This window comes from Lepisma saccharinum, chromosome 12 (assembly GCF_977018435.1).
Source record: "Lepisma saccharinum chromosome 12, izLepSacc3.1, whole genome shotgun sequence".
NCBI lineage: Eukaryota > Metazoa > Arthropoda > Insecta > Zygentoma > Lepismatidae > Lepisma > Lepisma saccharinum.
In genome coordinates this window covers 42720169-42741093 of record NC_139240.1, presented here as the reverse complement: position 1 = coordinate 42741093, position 20925 = coordinate 42720169, and the positions used below count along the sequence as shown (strand labels likewise).

The following is a 20925-nucleotide window of genomic DNA, read 5'->3' as shown; positions in this document are numbered from 1 at the left end:
TTGCATTCCAGTCGCGTGTTGTTTGCTTAAAATGGCCAATCAGGAGTCGGATGAAGTCAGTTCCAAGATTTTTGCTGTTTTACTAATTTTAAATGTTGTAAACAATACGCAAACATACTGGCAGCCTTAACATAAACATAATAAAATTTAAGATTAATTATACTTACACTCTGCGTCTGTATAATTTACTAGATGTTGATCCCAAGTAATGTTCACTAGCGATCATTGTATTGAATTATTAGATTTTTCTAAGTGTTACTCATTCTGTTATACTCCACTGCAGTCAACAATTAAGATGCATATGCATTAAACGTACAATAAAGCTCTATTAGAACGAAATATTATTTCGGGGAATTATACGAGGAATCCACATAAAGTATCTAAAGAGTACATGAGAACTACAATTGCTGTTTATATACGGTAGAAATATACCCAAGCAAGAAAGGTCAGAAGTTCCCACGAAAAACAGATATTACTTGTTTACATGCTATTGGTCCAGTGACGATGTAAATTAAAGGTTAGCGTGCGTAGCTGTCACGCCCTTGATAATTTACGAAGTTCGTTCCACTGAGAGTTTACTGTATTTCGAAGTTCGTTCTGCTGAAAGTTTACTGTATGCTATTTGAGAGCTATGAAGTGAAAGCGCCCTGCTGTGCTTCGTTGCAGGGAGCAGTGACGAGGCAGAGGAGGCTGGGACTGCAGAGGAGGACTCGATGCTGTCTTCGACGGACGTCATGGGGCCACGTGACCCTGTCGAGCCCGTTGCGATGGACCTAAAGGCGAGCGAGGAGCCACGTGGAGGGCAGCCAGCCGAGCCGGCGACTCTGGAACAAAGAATCAGGTCTCAACTCTCGACGGTCCCCGCAGAGCTGGAACTGAGGGAATCTCAGGTGACCTCGGGAGCGGGCGTTTGGAGCCGGCAACAGGTGGCCCGAGGGGCCCGCTACGGGCCGTTCCTCGGAAAGTGGACGCCTGAGCCTATGGATGCGCGGTACGCTTGGGAAGTAAGTACATACTTCATTTTTTTTCAATCCAACGAGTTTCCATGTGTCTTTCTGGGCAACACTGAAAACCCGTTTTGTAATGCGATAAGCTGGCTTCTTCCTCCCACCTTGTGCGCACGTTTTCTGAGCATCTGGCTCGAAACAGAAGACTCTTTGTTCTTCTGCGCATGCACGAGAGTGTACAGCGCATGCTTCTGCGCAGGTGCTTCCCACGTGACGCAGCGCGTAATGAGCCTTCTGCTTATAGACTTGACTTGGCAGGTGGAAGATAAGCACCAAACGGCGTTCTAAACTGGAGTACAATTTAGTAGCCAGTTAAAGAAAGAATATAGTTGATATAATGTGCTGACTAGAGCGATAGGTACAAACGTATACAAAGAGGAAATATATTCACACGAACACGCTGGTTAGGGAGAATGAATATGAGTGCTGGGAATGGATAAAATAAAGTACTGCCGCCACAGTAAAAAAAGACCAAGGGACCAATAGCTTCATTACCTGGCCACGATTGGAAACTCCAGTGATTTGATCTCTTTAGGACCAAAACTAATTCTGCATCCTTGTGTTTAATAGATATGTGGTTTGGCATTCTACGTAACATTCTAACGTAGACTGCAGCCCGTTACTCCATATTCAAGTATTCACGACAGAGGGTTTTGTTCGTAATTCTACAGGTTAAGCTAATCGAAAGAGTGATTGTGAAGGTGAGAGTGAAAGTGAGAGTGAGAGTGATAACCATTAAGCATACACAACGTAAAGTAAAAATCAAGCTGCTCAGCTGAACCAATAGCATACTTGTTTTGTTAGTGAGTGTAATAAGGATTGATGGAAATGTATGATAGCCTATCACATTAAACAGTAACTTACTGTCGTTCCTCGTCTAGAAACTTTATGGTACATCCAAGATAGTGGTGTGCCAAGGATTTTTATAAGAGGGGATATGGTAAAAAAAAAAAGTTACATCTTCCATTTTGATATCCAGGCCTTTATTTTGCCACATTTTCCTGCATTTGGCCGTCCAAAGGGGCGATGGTGCTACTGACCTAAGGATGCTTAGATCAAAATAGAAAGCAATTATAATAATTAATTAATGATGCATTTACATAGAAATTTATTAACGAAATATCATTCTTATGTGAAGAGAAAAAATAAAAGAGTTCGTATATAGGAAACTCTACAATATGACATACTATAGATAAATCACTGTTATGGAAAGTTGGCAGAAAATTGTATATATTCGTAGAATTGCCAGTGCTTCACTAAGAAAAATGTATATCTAATACTGAACTAATAGAACTTGTTGAATGTAATGGATGATATTCAACTTGACGTCATCACGCAGCGCAGTTTGGGGAGAGAGTTGAATGCGCATGAAGTCCAGCAAACAGATTCGCGGGTGTCAAGGAAAGCGTATGAGAAGTCTTCTTACAGCGATAAAATTTTCGATATTTTATACGTACACATTCCTCATATGATCACAATAATTATATACATTGGATCATACGCACAATGCTTACTCTGGTCTGGTGCCAGGCGTGATTTCGCTCAATGAATTGTAGGGGATGTTGTTCGCTGAATATTGTCATGTGCATATCCCCAGGCAGCAGCAGAAATAGATTATAACATATTTAATTGCGAAGCTACCAGGATTGAGCTCTCCGAAATTGCTTAGATTCTAAAAATATCAATGCTTAATCAATGGAAAGTCATATGCTCTAAAATGGCATATAATAAGTGTCTACTGAAACTACTAAGGAACTTGGGCAGAAATTAAAGCCTCGAAACTGATTTGTCATAAAAACGTACATTATGTTGGAACAAGAACGATCCAACCAGTTTTCTTACGATGTTCCATCATTAGGGTGAACCAGTATTTACCTGAAGAATACGCAACACTCTTATTACTATTACTAGTCTGCACCGTGGAATTTAAACGAAACGAAGCTCCCCAGATTTAGTTGCAGGGAACAATATATGGATACACTGCCCCCGGGGAACAAACCCATGAACTGTCATACGAAGCGTGAAACGTTTGTTGATGCGTGCTCATCTGCATCGCCGATTCCTCCCTTGTTTTCTGCATCGGCGAATGTTTGTTTCTGTGTTCCCTTGTTTGTTTGTTTGCCTGTTTGTTGTTTGCTCTTCACATCTCGCACACCAGAATTGCAGATTGCGCTGCATTGCTATATTATTTGAGTTCGTTGCACGTGGATGCTTCTTGGCAACGGTCAACCATGGCAAGCAGGTGGTTTCAATTCAACACGAAACGTTTGCAGGCTACGCTCCCCTCATCCCGTTTGGGTTATAAGTTCTGCAGTGATTTGATACGGAACGAGATTCCCGGCGAAAACTCATCTTATGCCACGTTATCGGTCTCGGGTTGATAACATCGTTACCGATTCACAAAATCAAAGAGTTACTTTACAGCATCATCGTTAAGACGTCTTGGATTATGAAGGCATTGATCCAATAATATTTATAATTTATTTACCCGGCGTTGCCCGGGCATTTATTTATCCCAATCTTCTATTAGATAGGAAAATAATGAATTCTATCTATAGTGTAAAATGTAACTAATTTTATTTACAGGTATTTTAAAGTATAAGTACAGTATACAAATTATAAAGTAAAATCATTTACAAATTCAGTATAATATTAATTTAACTCAAAACTTGATTATGAACAACATTTTTAGTTCACCTCCAGGAGCAAGAATAAATAAATGGAACGGCACTGGGAGTGTCACTGTTCATTTTAGCGACCACGAACGTTATGGATTCCACACAAATATCGGTCGTTTTCGATTATTTTTACATGTCACCCCCTTCCCACCCCCACCTCTAGGGGTGCCAGGCGTCTCTTACCCCCACAGTATTTCTTTCCAGGTTGTAAGTCATATGTGCACCAAGTTTGGTTGAAATTGCTCCTGGCGTTCGAGAGTTATGCCGGAACAAACATATATACATTTGATATTTGAATTTAAAATTTTGGGTGCGTCAGCACTAAGGCTATTTTGCACCCGTCACATTATACGGGGTCCAGTCGCTTACCATTACAAATAACAACTCTAACGTTGTATAACTAAAATCATAAAATATTCTGACTTTCGTTAAAAGCTGAGGCTGTAGAGGGTCACTCAGCACACATAAGGACAAAAGTACAGGACAACACAAACAAAATTATGCTGGCCATAGGGCCAGTCGCCAGAGCCTCGTTATTCTTCAGTCCAGGGTGTACTAACGTGGAAGTGAGGTTGACATTTGGGTGTACTACGTGGAAGGTCACCCCTTACACCCCCAAACATATATACATACATACATTTTTATATATATAGTAGATTACAAAGCTCACTTTCCATGAGGAACAAGGACACACAATTGCACTAGTGCACCCTGGGCTTATTTTCTTGCAGGTTAACGAGACTCTGGCTCATGGACCCAGAGCTGTGGGGCTTCTATTGTGTTGACCATATAGGCTTGACCATATTGCTTTGATTTGTTTTTACATCCACTTTATTCACAGAAAGGCTAATCGGGACTGCACTTACAGTTTAAAGTGGGATCCGAACCACTATGTGTCTCCACCGGGAATCGAGCTCGGGACACCTTGATCACAAGACCACGACGTTACCACTACACTATTGTGCAGGCCCAGACTCCTGCACAATATCCTCATCCCATATCATTATTTATCCCCATACTCGCGATCAGCCAAAGACAGAAACGTGACGTTAAATATACTAAACCAATCGATGAGATCTCTCGCCCATTATCATTGCCCAATGCCATGAAATCTTGTCCATGAGGTCACGTTCTCCAGCTATCCTCCAAATGCATCCACTGATGAATGGGTGGGTAACCCCCTAGTGCCGCTTATGAGAATTTCTCGCAATTATGCCTCATTTCACGTGATGGTATAGTAGTAACTACTCATGAACACTAAAAATACCTAAAACCTACAAAAACTGCCGAACAGTTCACGCCTGATACTGCTACAACCCAACGCACATTGCGACACAGCGTAATGTCTATCATTCAGGCGCATAATATACAATTTTATACTTTTCTACAATTTCTTCTTTCATAAAAACAAAATTCCATGACTTTTCCGAGGTTTGGTTGGTTGGTGGAAACGTCTACTTAGCAGTTGCTACTTTATTATATTAAACTTTGTGCGACATTTTTTTGTGCTCGTGTTGCATGTATTTTAATTATTATAAAATCACAATAACATTTACGCGTTACACTTGAACACACGCGTTCTAGAGTTTGCTTTATGTCTGTCCACTTTATGCTCAGAAAGGCTAATCGGAACTGAATGAAGTGCGATCCTCACCACTAAGGGCCTCCACCGGATATCGAACCCGGGACCCCTTGATTATAATGCAATCACGATACCACTTTGCTATCGGGGAGGTAGGAAAATTCTAGACAATAACGAAATAATAACTTCGTTAACAGTAAATAACTAACTAACTCTCTAGCAGTCTTAAACCCGAAGGTTTATGGCTCCAGCAACACAAGCCTTCCATCTGTCCCTATGCCGGGCTAGATCAATCAATTAATCAAATCAAACAATTATAACGGTGATATGACTACCTAATGTCGTCGAGCCACCACTTTAGGTTGATCGCTACTATGGAGTTAATTAATGGTGTAGATGAAGGAATAAACGTACATACTTTGGCCGATACTTGAAAAAGGCCGATACTTGAAAAAAATTCTCAGATTGCATGTCATTTTCTCATAGTATTGTAGAATCGAGATGCTAAAAAAGAGAGACATACGACAAACGGTATATATGTCCCCTATCGTTAATGAACATAAAAGAGGGGAACCATTTTTCGTGCACTTTCCCTCTTCCTAGCATGTCAATATACGCTCCCCGTTGTTCCTTTGTCAATCTTTAACCCCCTCTCCTCCGCGCCCTACACTTAGCCCCACACCCTGTCTAAGCTATCACTTAGGTCACCCCCAATGAGCCCTATTGTGGGCTTCCGCAATTGATTTATCCTCTTAGGCGCAATTAACGTTACAGATCTTCCCCCCTCTTCTTTATTCACTGTACGAATCCTCCCTCCCCGCCCCCCTCTTCGCACTTTTCTCTCCCCCTTGCGCTCTCTCACTTAGCACGCCATAATTTACTAAACAGAGTGAATATCCGCCCCAATTGAGCTGGCGTGGGAAAGGCGTGCATCCCACTCACATCGGCCGAGAGTAATTAATCAAATTGTAAATAACGAGAAACAGCGAAAGGTCAAGGGACCCTTGCCATGTGGAAGTGTTATCAACCAATAGTTGTTTTTTTCTCTCTCTGTCGGAAAAATATTTTCTTGAAATGATTCTTGAAGCTTTCCTGGCAGAGGATAATGAAGATATTCTCTACTCTAGAGATATCAGCGGATATGCTTTCCCGCTTTTGAGAGCTAATATCACTTTCGTCAGTGAAGATGAGAGGGACTTTAGCTCTTGAAAGCTCGGAAGCGTATCCAGAACTGACGTGGCTTATATCTACAGGATAAATGTACGCATTTATTTTCTTCTTTCAAGTAAGAATATTGTTGATGTCCAACCTGAAATATATGAGCCAATTTTTATGTTCAGAATCATGAATGTGAGACTCTCCCTGGACATGGATGTTCGTTGTAAGTGTCCCCTTTATCAATTTCATCATATCACTTATCTTCATCTTCGCGATTAGCCAAAAGTGGCAGAAAAGCGAAGTAAAATAAAGCAACGAATAGGAAAGACTTAAACCGTTTCTTTGTTTGCACATTTCACTACATGGAAATCAAACCCTATTTAATTGTATTATGTTAAACGTTGGCTGTCTCTTTCATGACATTGTGCTGGTTTTGAAAAGAGGAATAGTCCAGTAGTTTCTTTCGTAAAATATCTGGGACCTCTGTTGCCAAGATCACTTGGGTGCGTTCAGGGGAAGGGAGATCCTAACTTCTCGTTAATTCGTACCTTGCCCTCCTCCCAACGGCACCTCCATGCTACGTCACAATATTGAAACTGGATCATTTGAAGAAAAAAAAATCGGTTTTGTCTGTACGCAGTCATCCATCTTTGCCTTTGAGTCCGCCATCACGTGACAATCGAGTTTCAGAGATCTCGAGGAAATCACAGAACCTCATTCATCAATCCAGCCTTCCCCCTCTTTCCAAACTCCCCATCAGTGTCTCGATTTATTACGTCAAAAATCAAGGAGTCTCCTTTACCTTCTTCTGTAACCGCCCTCCCCCCACCTAATCCTTTCCAGTCATCAAATACAACGCAACGAATCTGGAGCACAAAGGGGAATATGTTTGAAAGTGTGTGTTTTTTACTAATAAAGAATTTCTTAAGTTTTTTTCATTGCTTTGCAGTATTTTTCTATCAGGACGAAAGTTTGATACCAATTTCTCTCCTTTCTTTTCTGTCTTGACACACGGAAGTGGAAGAATCACGAATGAAGTGACATCTGATTTCTCTTCTCTATTTTTTCTGACACTTTTTCTTCACTGCTTATCAGTTATCAGTTTGAGCTGACCCATAAAAAGTTCATGAAATGCACGACACAGAAGACTTTGGTGATTAAAAGCTGCTGATACGATCTTTTAAACAACTCAGAATGAACGCAGCATGGAAGATGTCATTCTGGCATAGATACATGGGCTAGCAGTTAAATTCGTGTGTGGAACAAGTTCCCAGATTAGTGGTAATACTCATATACTCTTTACTTAATTCGGCGGGTACTGGTAATGTCACTCGGATGCTCTTTTCTTAATTCAGGGGATACTAGTAATGTTACTCGCATGCACTTTCCTTCATTCGGCGAGTAGTGTTAATGTTACTCGGATGCTCTTTCTTTAATTCGGCGGGTAGTCGTAATGTTACTCGGATGCTCTTTCCATAATTCTGCGGGTAGTGACAATGTTACTCGCTCCTTAATTCGGCGGGTAGTGTAATGTTACTCGGATGCTCTTTCCTTAATTCGGTGTTTACTGGCAATAATACTCACATGCTTTTTCCTTCATTCGACGAGTAGTGTTAATGTTACTTGGATGCTCTTTCCATAATTCTGCGGGTAATGACTGTTACTCGCTTCTTAATTCGACGGGTAATGTTAATGTTACTCGGATCCTCTTTCCTTAAGGTGTTTACTGGCAATATTACTCGCATGCTCTTTCCTTCATTCGGCGAGTAGTGTTAATGTTACTTGGATGCTCTTTCCATAATTCTGCGGGTAATGACAATGTTACTCACTCCTTAATTCGGCGGGTAGTGTAACGAAGCTATACTGAAAAGAGTTGGTGAAAAAAGATCTATACTGGAGACCATCAAGAAGAGGAAAAGAAACTGGTTAGGACACTGTCTAAGAAGAAACTGCCTGCTAAGAGATGCCTTGGAGGGAATGGTTGAAGGAAGAAAAGTCCGTGGAAGAAAGAGATATCAGCTTATGGATGATATTAAATTAACTGGGTCGTATGCTATTATGAAGCGTAAGGCAGAGAACAGGGAAAGCTGGAGATTGCAGTGAAAAACCTGCCAATTAGGCAGAAAACAATGAATGAATGAATGTAATGTTACTCGGACGCTCTTTCCTTAATTCGGCGTTTACTGGCAATATTACTCGAATGCTCTTTCCTTAAATATGCGGGTACTGGTAATGTTACTCGAATGCTCCATCCTTAATTCGGGGGATACTAGTAATGTTACCCGCATGCTCTTTCCTTCATTCGGCGGGTAGTGGTAATGTTACTCGGATGCTCTTTCCTTAATTCGGCGTTTACTGGCAATATTACTCGCATGCTCTTTCCTTAAATGTGCGGGTACTGGTAATGTTGCTCGAATGCTCCATCCTTAATTCGGGGGATACTAGTAATGTTACCCGCATGCTCTTTCCTTCATTCCACGGGTAGTGGTAATGTTACTCGGATGCTCTTTACATAATTCTGCGGATAGTGACAATGTTACTCGCATGGTCTTTCCTTCATTCCACGGGTAGTGTTAATGTTACTCGGATTATCTTTCCTTAATTCGGCGGGTACTGGTAATGTTACTCGGATACTCTTTCCTTCATTTTTTCCTTTTCTCCTTTGCCCTTCTGCCCCGTCCATCTATGGTCATCAGTTTCTCATTTCCTTTTCACTGTTCTTCCATCGTTCAATGTTATTGTCTTGTTTCCTCATTTATTGTCCTTTCTTTCCGAAATAGTTTTCTATCACTTTCCATTTCGGTTTATATGCAACTTGTCCCTCTTCTTGTAGTCATAATACATTTGAGGCGCTCAGAATAATAACGGCAGATCCCAACCGACCTCGAATTTTGAGATGCAAGTATGACGGTATACTGCTGCCACCTACCTTTCATATGCTGAAGTATCAAAAGAATTGGTATATGCCAAAACACTCATATTCCACCTTCAAAATTTGCCCGTAAGGAAAATTAAAATATAATCAGTTAGAAAATGACATATCCCAACTGTGTGTGCTTTTGTTTATGTCCGCTACGAGTTCGGTGGCGTTGTAGACAATATGCCAAAGGTGGATATTACATGTCACTGTGTCAGAAGGCATTCCTTAACTTATTTGGTACTACCGTACGTCATTGCCTTCTTTTTCGGAGATTCTGGCATAACAACACATTCAGTCAGGTCTGTGCGAGGTAAGTGGTTCATGTGTTTTAAACATTACGTTACCTACTAAGGTTATGTTTTACATTGCATGTTTACATGCAATTCGACGTATGTTATACTGATTGTGGCCGATTTCAGAGCAAGATATGATATTCCGTGTCCATTTTTTAAAACTGCGATTACACCACTGAACATTAGAGAAGTGCTGTAACTTTCCTGATTTCAACTTGCGTGTTTCAACGTTTGTCTGGCGATGTGAAGGACACGTAGTGTTATGGCCTTGGTGATTATAATAAGCAGAATGCCTATTTCTTTTATTTAATCGAGAAAAATGAACTTCGAAAGGCATACAAAATGGACAGAATAATCAGAGACGAAAGTAGGCGCAAGTTTACCTATAAGTATCATGTTACGGTGAAGTGAAATTCCAGCTTCCTCCGAATAAAGAAAACCCTGCGTACGGTAGGGACATGAGGTGATTGGTGTTCGGTTGGGTTCTTTCTTGTACATAAGTTTTACCCCATTTTTTCACTTGTGTATATTTTTTCCTAGTAAACAGCACAAAATCTGTGAAACTATTAACCACAATGGTTCAAGAATTTGCAGATAAACTTGAAAAACCATATTTAAAAGAACCTAAAAAAATAACGTCATAATGTTAAAAGTCTCCTGAGTTTTGAAATGAAACAGGTAATGTCATTTTTCTCAAACTGAACTTTGGTTGGGATCTGCCGTTATTATTCTGAGCGTCTCATTTAATAACTTAAGTTTGAGCTTACTTTAATACTTTTACATCTTACCATTGCATTCCTCTTGGGTTTATATGTAGTTGAAAACAAAGGAACGAGAAATTTTACAACTTACATCCTTACCCATGTGACATTTCCGAGGCAGACGCCTAGAAACAAGACATAACAGATTTCTGCTTTCACCTCAACTATTCTCCTCTCTCCTTCCTGGCATCCCGCGGCAAATTTTCATTTCACAGAAGCTGTCGTCTCCCGGGAATTTATCAAAGGGCGGAAAACCTCGTTTTCTCTCCCCTTCGCCTCCCACAGGATACTTTCTCATCCCCCCTCCCTTTCCCCGGCAGCGTCAGGAACCCCCCATTTGACATGGCACGATGGTTCGTTTTTAACCCCTTGTCGTGAGTTTACAAAACCAGAGCTCCGCCCAAAAGCTATGTTCCCGAGGGTTGGTGAGGAACCGCAGGAACAAACGGGAGGAGATTCCCGGGACTCCTTTTGTGAGGACGGAAACGGATTCCGTATTTGATTGCAATTTAGCCGCGTGGAAATCGGGAGGTGGGGAGGGAGAATTCTTCGCATTGCGAAACACGGAACACGCGTACTCTTCATGATTTTCCTTCCTGCCAGGTGTAGTGTGGCCAACTGGTGTGTGTGAATTGTTACTAGTTCAACTGGCTAATCAATCCCAAACAAGTATGTAGATAATACACTAAAGGGGTGCACTTTTGATAAGTTGACCAGATTTTTAAAACAACAAAACGGGACATTTTTTTACATTTTCCTGAAGCAAAAACGGGACAAAACGAGACGGCAAAATCTAAGTTAAAAGGTAAAGTTCCCCCGTGCATATAGAAACCGTGCCATGAAGGCAGATCTTGGCCATTTTGGAGGTGATATGATCAGCACCACGCTCCGGCCACCTATGTCCCACTCAGGGTTGCCTCCAGGTATTCATTGATTTGAGGCTGGGTGAGTCCCATGTACACGTCTTAACATAAAAACTATTTCGTCACAAATACTTATGCCTGAAAACTGTCATGCAAGCCTGGAGTTTTCTGCCCTTCTGCTTACTGTTCGTACGGCCTCAACTTACAGAAGGGCCCCAGCAAAGTGGTCAACTTATATTTCTGGACCAGGCTTTCCAAACAAGTTTTCTTTGCCACAAACGTCAAATATTTTCCGCAGCATCACTACAAATTTCCACCCTCGATTATACCCACTGTTGTTTTAGCTCAAACTCATGTATACGTAGAATATGTTCCTGAGATTTGTGCCATGTTTATTAGGGGTGTGCGGGAAAGATTTTTTTTTTTTATACCGGCAAGGTAAGTTTTATAACCCCGGATTTCAGGACTGGAAAAAATCGCATCGAAATTTTCCAACACTGAAAATTCGAGATTTCCCCCATTAAGTGATTGTTCCTACATTTCTGGAATAAAAAGAAGTTTCTGGCATTTAAAATGCCGAAAACATGGAGAATTAGCTATTTTTAAATATGACCATTTCAAATTTACCGATTGCTCGGGATCCCAAAAAGTCGGGAAGTCATTTCCCAATGTCGGGATTGGGGCGGGAAACGTTTTTCCCGATCCCTGTACCGAATTTTCGGAATCGCGCACATTCCTAATGTTTTATCGAACACATATCTTTAACATTTCGAGAACGAACGGTTTTCTGTTCTTTGTAACAAGAATACTATCATGACTATTCGGTGAGAGACTACACTCCTAGCTGAGATGGCAACACTTATCTTTCACCCTTTCTGGTCGGAAAATATATTCCTTTCCTATTCGCGGCCTCTGACGGATTTATCTCCAACCTCTGCCAGATGAGAAGAAAACGGAGGGGGTTGAGAAGATTCCTGACTCGCTTCCGAAACAGCAGTTGTTCCGCTGATGCCACAATGGCGGAGGTGGTTATCTAAATGACAACGCCGAGATTTGATTGCGGAACGAAGCGAGTGACGGCTCCGTCTCCCTTCCTTCCTTGCTCCAAGGTATCCCGCAGAGTTGATTGGTTACGGCACAGTGTGATTCTTCACTACGCACAAATGCAGTGGCCTCAGTCGCATTAGTGAGTGGTCGACTCACAAGCTGAGGTTTCAGGTTCCAGTCCCGGCCCGAACCTGACACTCTGTGCGTGTGTCATCATTCATCATGGCAGAAACACGACTTAAAACACTTTGAAAGTCTCATTTTACTAAATGAAGAAAAACGTTGATAATGAACTAACTCAAGGTTAACAAAGCTACAGCCGCTATAACAGTGCTTGTCTCTGTGACGCCGCGAATTTTTATTAACTGCGTCCAATTTCTCACATTTCAAATCAATAGAAGTTAATTGAAAGAATTACTAAAAAACAGCGATTTAATTATCAAGTTAATTAATTTCCACAAGTTGATTAAAACCACAATTTAGTCTTTGTTGAGAGTAGTCTTTAATAATTTCTGATTGGAAGACAGTGCTATACACACTTTGGTGGTGCAAGTGTGTTGGATAATTTTTAAATTGGTGCTCTTTGGTGCTTCTCTATTACATATTGTAGTATTACGGACTCTTGTATTAGATATTGAAATTGCATTATTTCGACTCTTCTATTACATATTGTAATTGTGGTATTTCGGACTCTTCTATCACAAATCGTAATTGTGGTATTTCGTGTTCTATTACATGTCGTAATTTCAGACTTCGGACTCTTCTATTACTTGTCGTAATTGTTGTATTTCGAACTCGTCTATTACATATCGCAATATCGGTATTTCGAACCCTTCTATTACATATCGTAATTTCAGAGTTCGGACTCTTCTATTACATGTCGTAATTGTTGTATTTCGAACCCGTCTATTACATATCGTAATATCAGTATTTCGGACCCTTCTATTATATATCGTAATTGTTGTATTTCGGACCCTTCTATTACATATCTTAATTTCAGACTTCGAAATCTTCATTACAAGTCGTAATTGTTGTATTTCGGACCCTTCTATTACATATCGTAATTTCAGACTTTGGACTCTTGTACTATTACATGCCGTGAGTGTGTGAGTGAATTAGAATTGTTGGGTGCGTCGGCACACTTGGCCATTTTGTACCCTTAGAATATACGAAGAAAAATCCCCTTATCTAAAATGCTTACCTTAGAGCTTAAAAAGAGCCCCTTGAGAAGGGTAAAAATGCAAGGTTGTAAAGAGACATGCACAAGACATACACAACATATTAAAAAGGTAAGATACTAAATACTTCCTCAGGTACAGTGTAAAATGTAAAAAGCCTGTACTTATAAAAAACATAAAAATAGTGGTAACACAATTAAGTCAAGTTACAAAAACACTGAATTCGCTGACCAAGGAAATTTCATCCACTTTAAAAAAAAAAATAAAAACACTTTAAAGGTAACGTTTCGACACTCTATCAGGGCCTTCTTCAGACTAAGAAATGAATTTATTTATTTGTTTATTTTTCATTTGAATTTGTTTGTTAGTCTGAACAAAGCCCTGTTACAGGGTCGAAATTAGTGGCGTGCTCAGGATTTTCGGAAGGGGAGGGGGTTACGTATATTCCTTTTAGTATACCTTTTCCTGCCTCTAGCGTTCTTCTTTTTAGCAATACTAGGCCAAAGGAGGGATTTATGACATCCACCAAAACTCCTTTCACCACGCCACTGGTTGAAACGTCATGTTTATAGTGTTCTTTTTGCTTTATTTTACTTCGCTTTTTGTGCCACTTTTGGCTAATTTGCGAAGATGGGGATGAGTGATGATATGATGAATTGGACATTCACAAACATCCATACCCAGGCCGGGATTCGAACCCGGGACGCCTAGCGTCGTAGCGTGATGTGAAAACCACTCCGCCACGGGGCCCGGCTTTTTTATATATGAATAATATTGCCTTAGCGAATTTAGTGTTTTTCTAAAAATATTGGTTTAAACACTGCCATTATCTCTCAAAATGAAGATATACAGTTGGGAAGGATAAAAGTTAGTAATTTAAGAATTTCGAATTCTTGTATTACATATTTTAACCTTGAAATTCTTAGATCTCGGAGTAAAACATAAATCTAATGCGGTCTAGCACCTCTAAGAAACTGTGATAGTAATAGACCGCGGGATTGGCTATACACTTGCTTCGCCCTTCTAAAGGAGAGTGAGCCTGCCGGAGGGAAGCGAGAGGACAGCACTGTTTGTTTTAATGACGGGGGTTGGTGGGGGGTGAGGGGAAGAGGGGCGGGGTCTTTGATAGAAGCTCGTCCAGCTTTGTTGACACATCAAAAATTCAGCAACCGCGAGACCTTTCGACGAACTGTAATTAGATTTCCAGTTTTGGGAGAGTTTGAGCAGACGCTTAATTATACACGTTTAATCTTACCGTGAAGAATGAGGGCCGTGTTAGCTAACGGGTATGCGAATCAGTGTTGCAAACTTCCCTAACGAAATCGTGCCTAGACTTGGCTCCTTTCTCAGATTAGAGTGTACTTCAGTTGTCTCCAGTAACATGAAAGGAAGAGTACGTTTCAAGGTGACACTCGTCTGATTGGGTGCTCCGCGCGCTTGGCGCCATCTCTCTCCATACAAGAGTGCCACCATAGTCGGGTGCGTTCAAAGCTGGAAACTATAGCGACGCTGGTATTATCTCGCAAAGAATTAAGCCTGAAAGACACGGAGCTGGATTTCCAGTAGGAATGCCCTACTTGGCACTGGACTGGCTACCCATTTCCTAGTTTTCGCTATTTATCATAAAATCATTCAAAAATAATAAATCGATTTCCATATTTTGAAATGTTAAAGAAGTAAAACCGTTGATTTATCTTTATTATAGTGTTAGCTATGTTGAGAAAAGAGTTTTCTTTTCGGCACTTTGAGCTGAAGTAACAAAAACATTACAAAAGCACGTTAACTATCCGTAGTCCTGTTTCAAATCAGCACAGGTAACTACAATTTGTATTTTTGTTATTTAGCGTCGCTTCCTTTCACGTCGGTCTAATCGCGACTATGAAGATGAGTGACTATCAGATGAAGTTGATGAAGGGACGATCACAAGGAACATCCATACCCAGATCGAGTTTTTAACCCCGGATCTTCGAGTTCTATGTTTAAATACATAAAATGTTCGTTTGGAAGCTCAAAATATTCTTAGAACCTAATAGACCTAATAGTAATAATTTAGCGGTCTAGTGGATAGAGTGAGTAAACCTACAGGCACAACATAGGGGTCTCGATTTGATTTCACATTATCCATATGAGGCGTTGCGGATACGAAGGGCGAACTCAACAAACATACATTGTGAGGGAAATGCGTTTCAACTTGTCAGGCACAGTGCGAACTCCACAAAAACTTGGTAATAATAGATCGGAATGTTTCATGCGTGATTTCCAAAGTTTTTTGTGGAGTTCATACTGTGCCTGACAACTTGAAATGTATTTCTCTCACAATGTACGTTTGTTGAGTTCGCCCTTCGTATCCGCAACGCCTCACACTCGCTCTCTATCTGCAGGTGTCCGTGTAGGAGTGGTTATAACAGCGCTTCAATTTCATCATATTATCACTTATAACACCATTAAGCCTTGTTTCCATGATATGAAAAACTCAATATGCTGACCAAGGCAGAAATTTATTTTATTATAAAACATAAACTAAACGTAACGTTTCAACCTTCTAGCAAGGTCTTCTTCAGACTTAAGGACAAGAAAGGGCAAGAGAGAAAGAGGAGAGAAAAAGGAAGAAGAATGAAGGAAAAAGAGCGTGAGATAAAGAGTCCAGTCACATTCTAGATGGAAGAAAATATGTTTAGCTTTTTAGGTGAAAGTACAGTTGACGGGAAAGCCACCTGCTAGAATGTTCCAGAACAACTTTCTAATAGTCTGGAGGGGAGTAATGTTTGTGTATATATATCGTCCTGTTTTGTATCTTGTTACATTTGTACTTGATGCAGAGTCTGAAGAAGACCTTGCTAGAAGGTTGAAACGTTACGTTTAGTTTATGTTTTATAATAAAATAAATTTCTGCCTTGGTCAGCATATTGAGTTCTTCATATTATCACTCATCTTTGTCTTCGCGATTACCCAAAAGTTGCAGAAAAGCGAAGCAAAATAAACCAAATAATCAATCTTTGTCTATTTCTCTATCTGGATCCCACTGTAGGCCCAGTCCCGATTAGCCAATATGTGCATAAAAGTGGACTTAATATTCAAACAAACCTCTTTCTCTCTACCTCTCTCCTTTTCAATCTCTCTTCCTCCCTGTCTCTCTCTCTCTCTTTCTTCCTATCTCTTTCTCCCTCCCTCCCTCCGTCTCTCTCTCTCTCTCTCTCTCTCTCTCTCTCTCTCTCTCTCTCTCTCTCTCTCTCTCTCTCTCTCTCTCTCTCCCCTGTTTCTTCATCTCCGATAACTTGCAGAAATAGTAGAAGCGACATAAATTCCACAATAAAATTGACTGGCATATTCTTGTCCTCAGACTTAAAATTTAAAACGTTCTCACGTGATTACCCTGAATATATGACCAGCGTGTGCAAATTTACCACAACCATTATCTACGTGTATTTACTTGTTCAAGTGATTCGTAAACTTATAAATGTTCTATCTTTGTGCGTCTATCATTCTGTTTCTCTTCCCAATGTCATTGTACAGGCACGGACCCTTATGGGTAGCGACGAACCCATTGGCTTTATATGGTGTCCTTGCAACTTGCAATATGGCAGTGTCCAGGACTGTACATCATACTAGGTGGGCATCTAGGAGAAATTTAAACTAAGCACGGAAATTAAGATCATATCATTGGTTGTGCGGACGCTGAGTTAAAACAATAAAAATTCTTGAAGCAGTCTTTTCCCACACTCGCCATTCGAATTTGTTTCCTAATGCACGTGTAGCTCAAAACGGCTAATACAACCATAGTCTATTTCTAACTGACGGTATTCAGAGGTCATACATAATTTGTCTTTGCAGTAAAAAGAAGTACTGTCTAAAGTTATAAAATTCACTTAGTATGCCCAAGGTTGATGATGCGGGTTTATGACTGCCGAGTGCAACAATTGTTTTGCAAATTAAAGGCTACAACTCTTTCATTCAACGGCCACTTCCCATTAGTTCTTTATCCAATGTACATTCTTTATACTTCAAAGTAATTTCACGGCGGACATGTTTTAGAGGATGAAAGCTGGAGGCCCGGAAACTCTACTTTCATTGGGTCTAAAGTCTTTCGAACTTCTCTCTTTTGGATTGATTGATTTTGTTTATCTCACTTCAGTTTTCTGCCACTTTTGGCTAATCGCGAAGATGAGGATAAGTGATGATGATATGATGAAATTGATGAAGGGACACTCACAAAGAACACCCATGCCCAGGCCGGGATTCACACCTGGGACCCCTCGTGGCGTGGCGCGTTGTGATAACCACTCCTCCACGGAGGACAGCACATTCCCTTTTGGATCGTTGCCAAAAATAAATATATATATATTTCTCTTCGTGCCTCTCTCTCTCTCGATTTATTCATTGATTTGATTTGGTTTACGTCGCTTTTCTGCCACTTTTGGCTAATTGCGACAAGGGGGGATGAATGGTGATACGGTGAGATGAAGGGACAATCATAAACATGTAGGGACGACACAACACTAGCCCTATAGAAGATTTACTCGCTGTGAGTCTAGAAGTCAGAGCCTCGACAGTCACAAAGGAACTGGGGTCTAGAATGCTCAGACCAGGATTTGAACTCAGACACTAGTGAGTCGACCACTCAGTGTGGTCAGCCACCGTAGCGGCTTGTACTAGGATCGATTCTTGAGGAAGGAACAGGTTCCTCTGTGTTCTATCAAGTTTCCAAGTAGGGAAGGAGGGTTCAAAATCGAAACGTCGCCTCTTCCAACATATAATGACGTCATGGTTAGGTGTCATGAAAAATAAAGAAACATTTTCAGGAAGGGAATAAAGAAGTTATGAAAGAAATTATGGAGATAAATGAGGAAGGTACGGGGAGGGAGAGAGAGTGAAGATAGAGAAAGAAACGATAAGAGTTTGAGAGAAAGGAAGAGTAGTAAATGAAGTAACATACGGAGATAAAGAGTGAAGATGAAAAATAAATGATTGAGACAGAGAAAAGAAGACGATTAAAAGAAGCGAGATTCGTAGAACGAGAGTGAAGATAAAGAAAGAAACAAAAAGTGAAGCTGGTTTGCAACACTGATTGATCCTGCACCCGCGAGGAGCAACAGCGGGGAAGGGGGAAGATCATAATAATAATTTACGATGTTGATTTATTTGCAGCCTCGTTGAATTGGCGATGCGGTTTGTTGACTGTTGTCCCGAGGCAAAGGAGCTCCGGCCGAGGGCAAGGCGCGTGGCTCCACCAGGGGTCGCTTGCTTCGAACGTGGAACTGATGTTTCGTGTCTTCAGTCTGTTCTCTTGCACGTTTTGGGTTGACAGTCTGTTCTCTTGCACGTTTTGGGTTGACAGTCTGTTCTCTTGCACGTTTTGGGTTGACAGTCTGTTCTATTGCACCTTTTGGGTTGACAGTCTGTTCTCTTGAACGTTTTGGGTTGACAGTCTGTTCTCTTGCACGTTTTGGGTTGACAGTCTGTTCTCTTGCACGTTTTGGGTTGACAGTCTGTTCTCTTGCACGTTTTGGGTTGACAGTCTGTTCTCTTGCACGTTTTGGGTTGACAGTCTGTTCTCTTGCACGTTTTGGGTTGACAGTCTGTTCTCTTGCACGTTTTGGGTTGACAGTCTGTTCTCTTGCACGTTTTGGGTTGATAGTCTGTTCTCTTGCACGTTTTGGGTTGATCGTGAGGAATACGAACTAAAGAATGGGCAAAAACACTTCACACACCTTTCCCAGTAGTGTTGATATCGTGATAACCCACCAAGAGTCTCGTTTCGTGTCATATCCGAGACTATGTATCTCGTTCTCCGTAGAGACCAGTTTCGTATGTACAGTAGAGCAACACTAAGGATCGTAAAACCTTCGAAAAAACGGACTTTATCCATCCCTGCACAGTTTCCATTAATGTGATTTGATGAAGATAATGCTGAATGGGTGATACGAGTACAGATGGAGTTGTTGTTGTGGTTGAGTTACTGTTTTAGTCGACTTTATGCGCAGGTAGGCTAATCGGGACTGGATCTACAGTTTGAAGTGGGATCCGAACCCAGTCGCGCCCAGAATAAGGGCGTTCGTTTGTGACTGTCTATTCATTAATTTCATCTAATCATCATTCATCTTCTTCGTCGCGATTGACCTAAAGAGGAAGAAACTGTAAAATGATGGAAATACAAAACATACGTATCTTTTGCTCACGACGTGTACTTTTTATGATGTTCGTGGACAGTGTAGAAAAGGATTTGCAGCAATATCCGATCGAAAAACCGATAGTTCATCTCGTTATATATATTTTTTTCTTTTCCATTTCCTCTTCCTCCCTTATCGATCTCGATATGGTCTCCGCCGTGCATCCTTATAGCCTCTTTGGTCACGTCCACATATCCCTCCCCCCTCCTTGTAGGAGGCATTTGACTGCGTGAGCTTCGCAATAAAAAACCATTGACAGAAACGAGGAGGGTGGATGGACGAATAAAAATTGGTCACCTGCTTCCCCCTCCCTGAAAATCGTTAGGTCACTTTGCGGCGATCTTCAAAGCCACCAGAATCCCCCCCAAAAGAAGAGATTGCGGTTTCGTACTCATCATTGGCTTCATTTTGCAACATCACGCAAGTTTCCAGAGTGTGACTGTTCACTCTCCCAGAGAGTGTGGAGGGGTGATCACACACACTGTTCTCCCTCCTCCAGGGATTATTTTTTTTAAGCCTCTTTTGATGGTTGTCCAATTTGGGGAAAGAATACGATGAGCTCCATATGGACTGACCGTTCTAATCTTCCGCTGTTCTGACCCCTAATGATTTCTGGCGACCCCTACCGTATCCAGGGGCACGGTTAACCATTAGCCCCATAGTTTTGTCCGCTTCAATTACCCCGGGTCTCCAAAAAAAATATTTTTCGGGTCTACTGGAAACGCAATTTAATGCCTCAATTAGGAACTTGCTCGTGTCATATTTTCGGCGGTAACCAACACACTTATTTAGTATTGGATTTGGCGTATACTACCGCAATGTTGAGGTCCGTAAGGTTTCTTAAACTTTCAGAAAGCCATCTCACGACGCCAGCGGTCTCAGGGTTAAATCCCAGCCTGGTCATGGGTGTTCCTTGTGAGTGTCCCTTCATCAATGTCATCATATCATCATTCATCCTCGTCATCGCGATAAGCCAAAAGTGTCACAAAAGCAAAGTAAAATAGAAAGGAAATTAATCAATCAATCCATCAATAAATTTATTCGAATTTACGAATTTACAGTCAAAATCTATTTTTGGGATTGAATAATCTGAGAAACCCATCCAATCGGTTGCTTTTTCTGCTTTCTCAACTCTGAACGCCCATTACGACTCTAAAGCCTCTTTTTAAAAGTCAATTGGATTAAAAGATAAATGAGAGTAATTGTGTAATTCGACTATTTATATTAAAAAATAACATGCTTAAAAATGTCGCGTCAAGTTTTCCGTAGTG

The 20925-nt window shown here is 40.9% G+C and overlaps 1 protein-coding gene across 1 annotated transcript in view; it reads left to right on the top strand.

Moving 5' to 3' along the window:
- LOC145996032 (transcription factor hamlet-like) overlaps positions 1-20925 on the top strand; it is a 438379-nt gene that overhangs the window by 279505 nt on the left and 137949 nt on the right. The window contains exon 2 of the mRNA XM_083132219.1: positions 667-1004. Within this exon, the coding sequence (XP_082988345.1) occupies positions 667-1004 (338 nt within the window). The remainder of the gene's footprint in view (positions 1-666; positions 1005-20925) is intronic.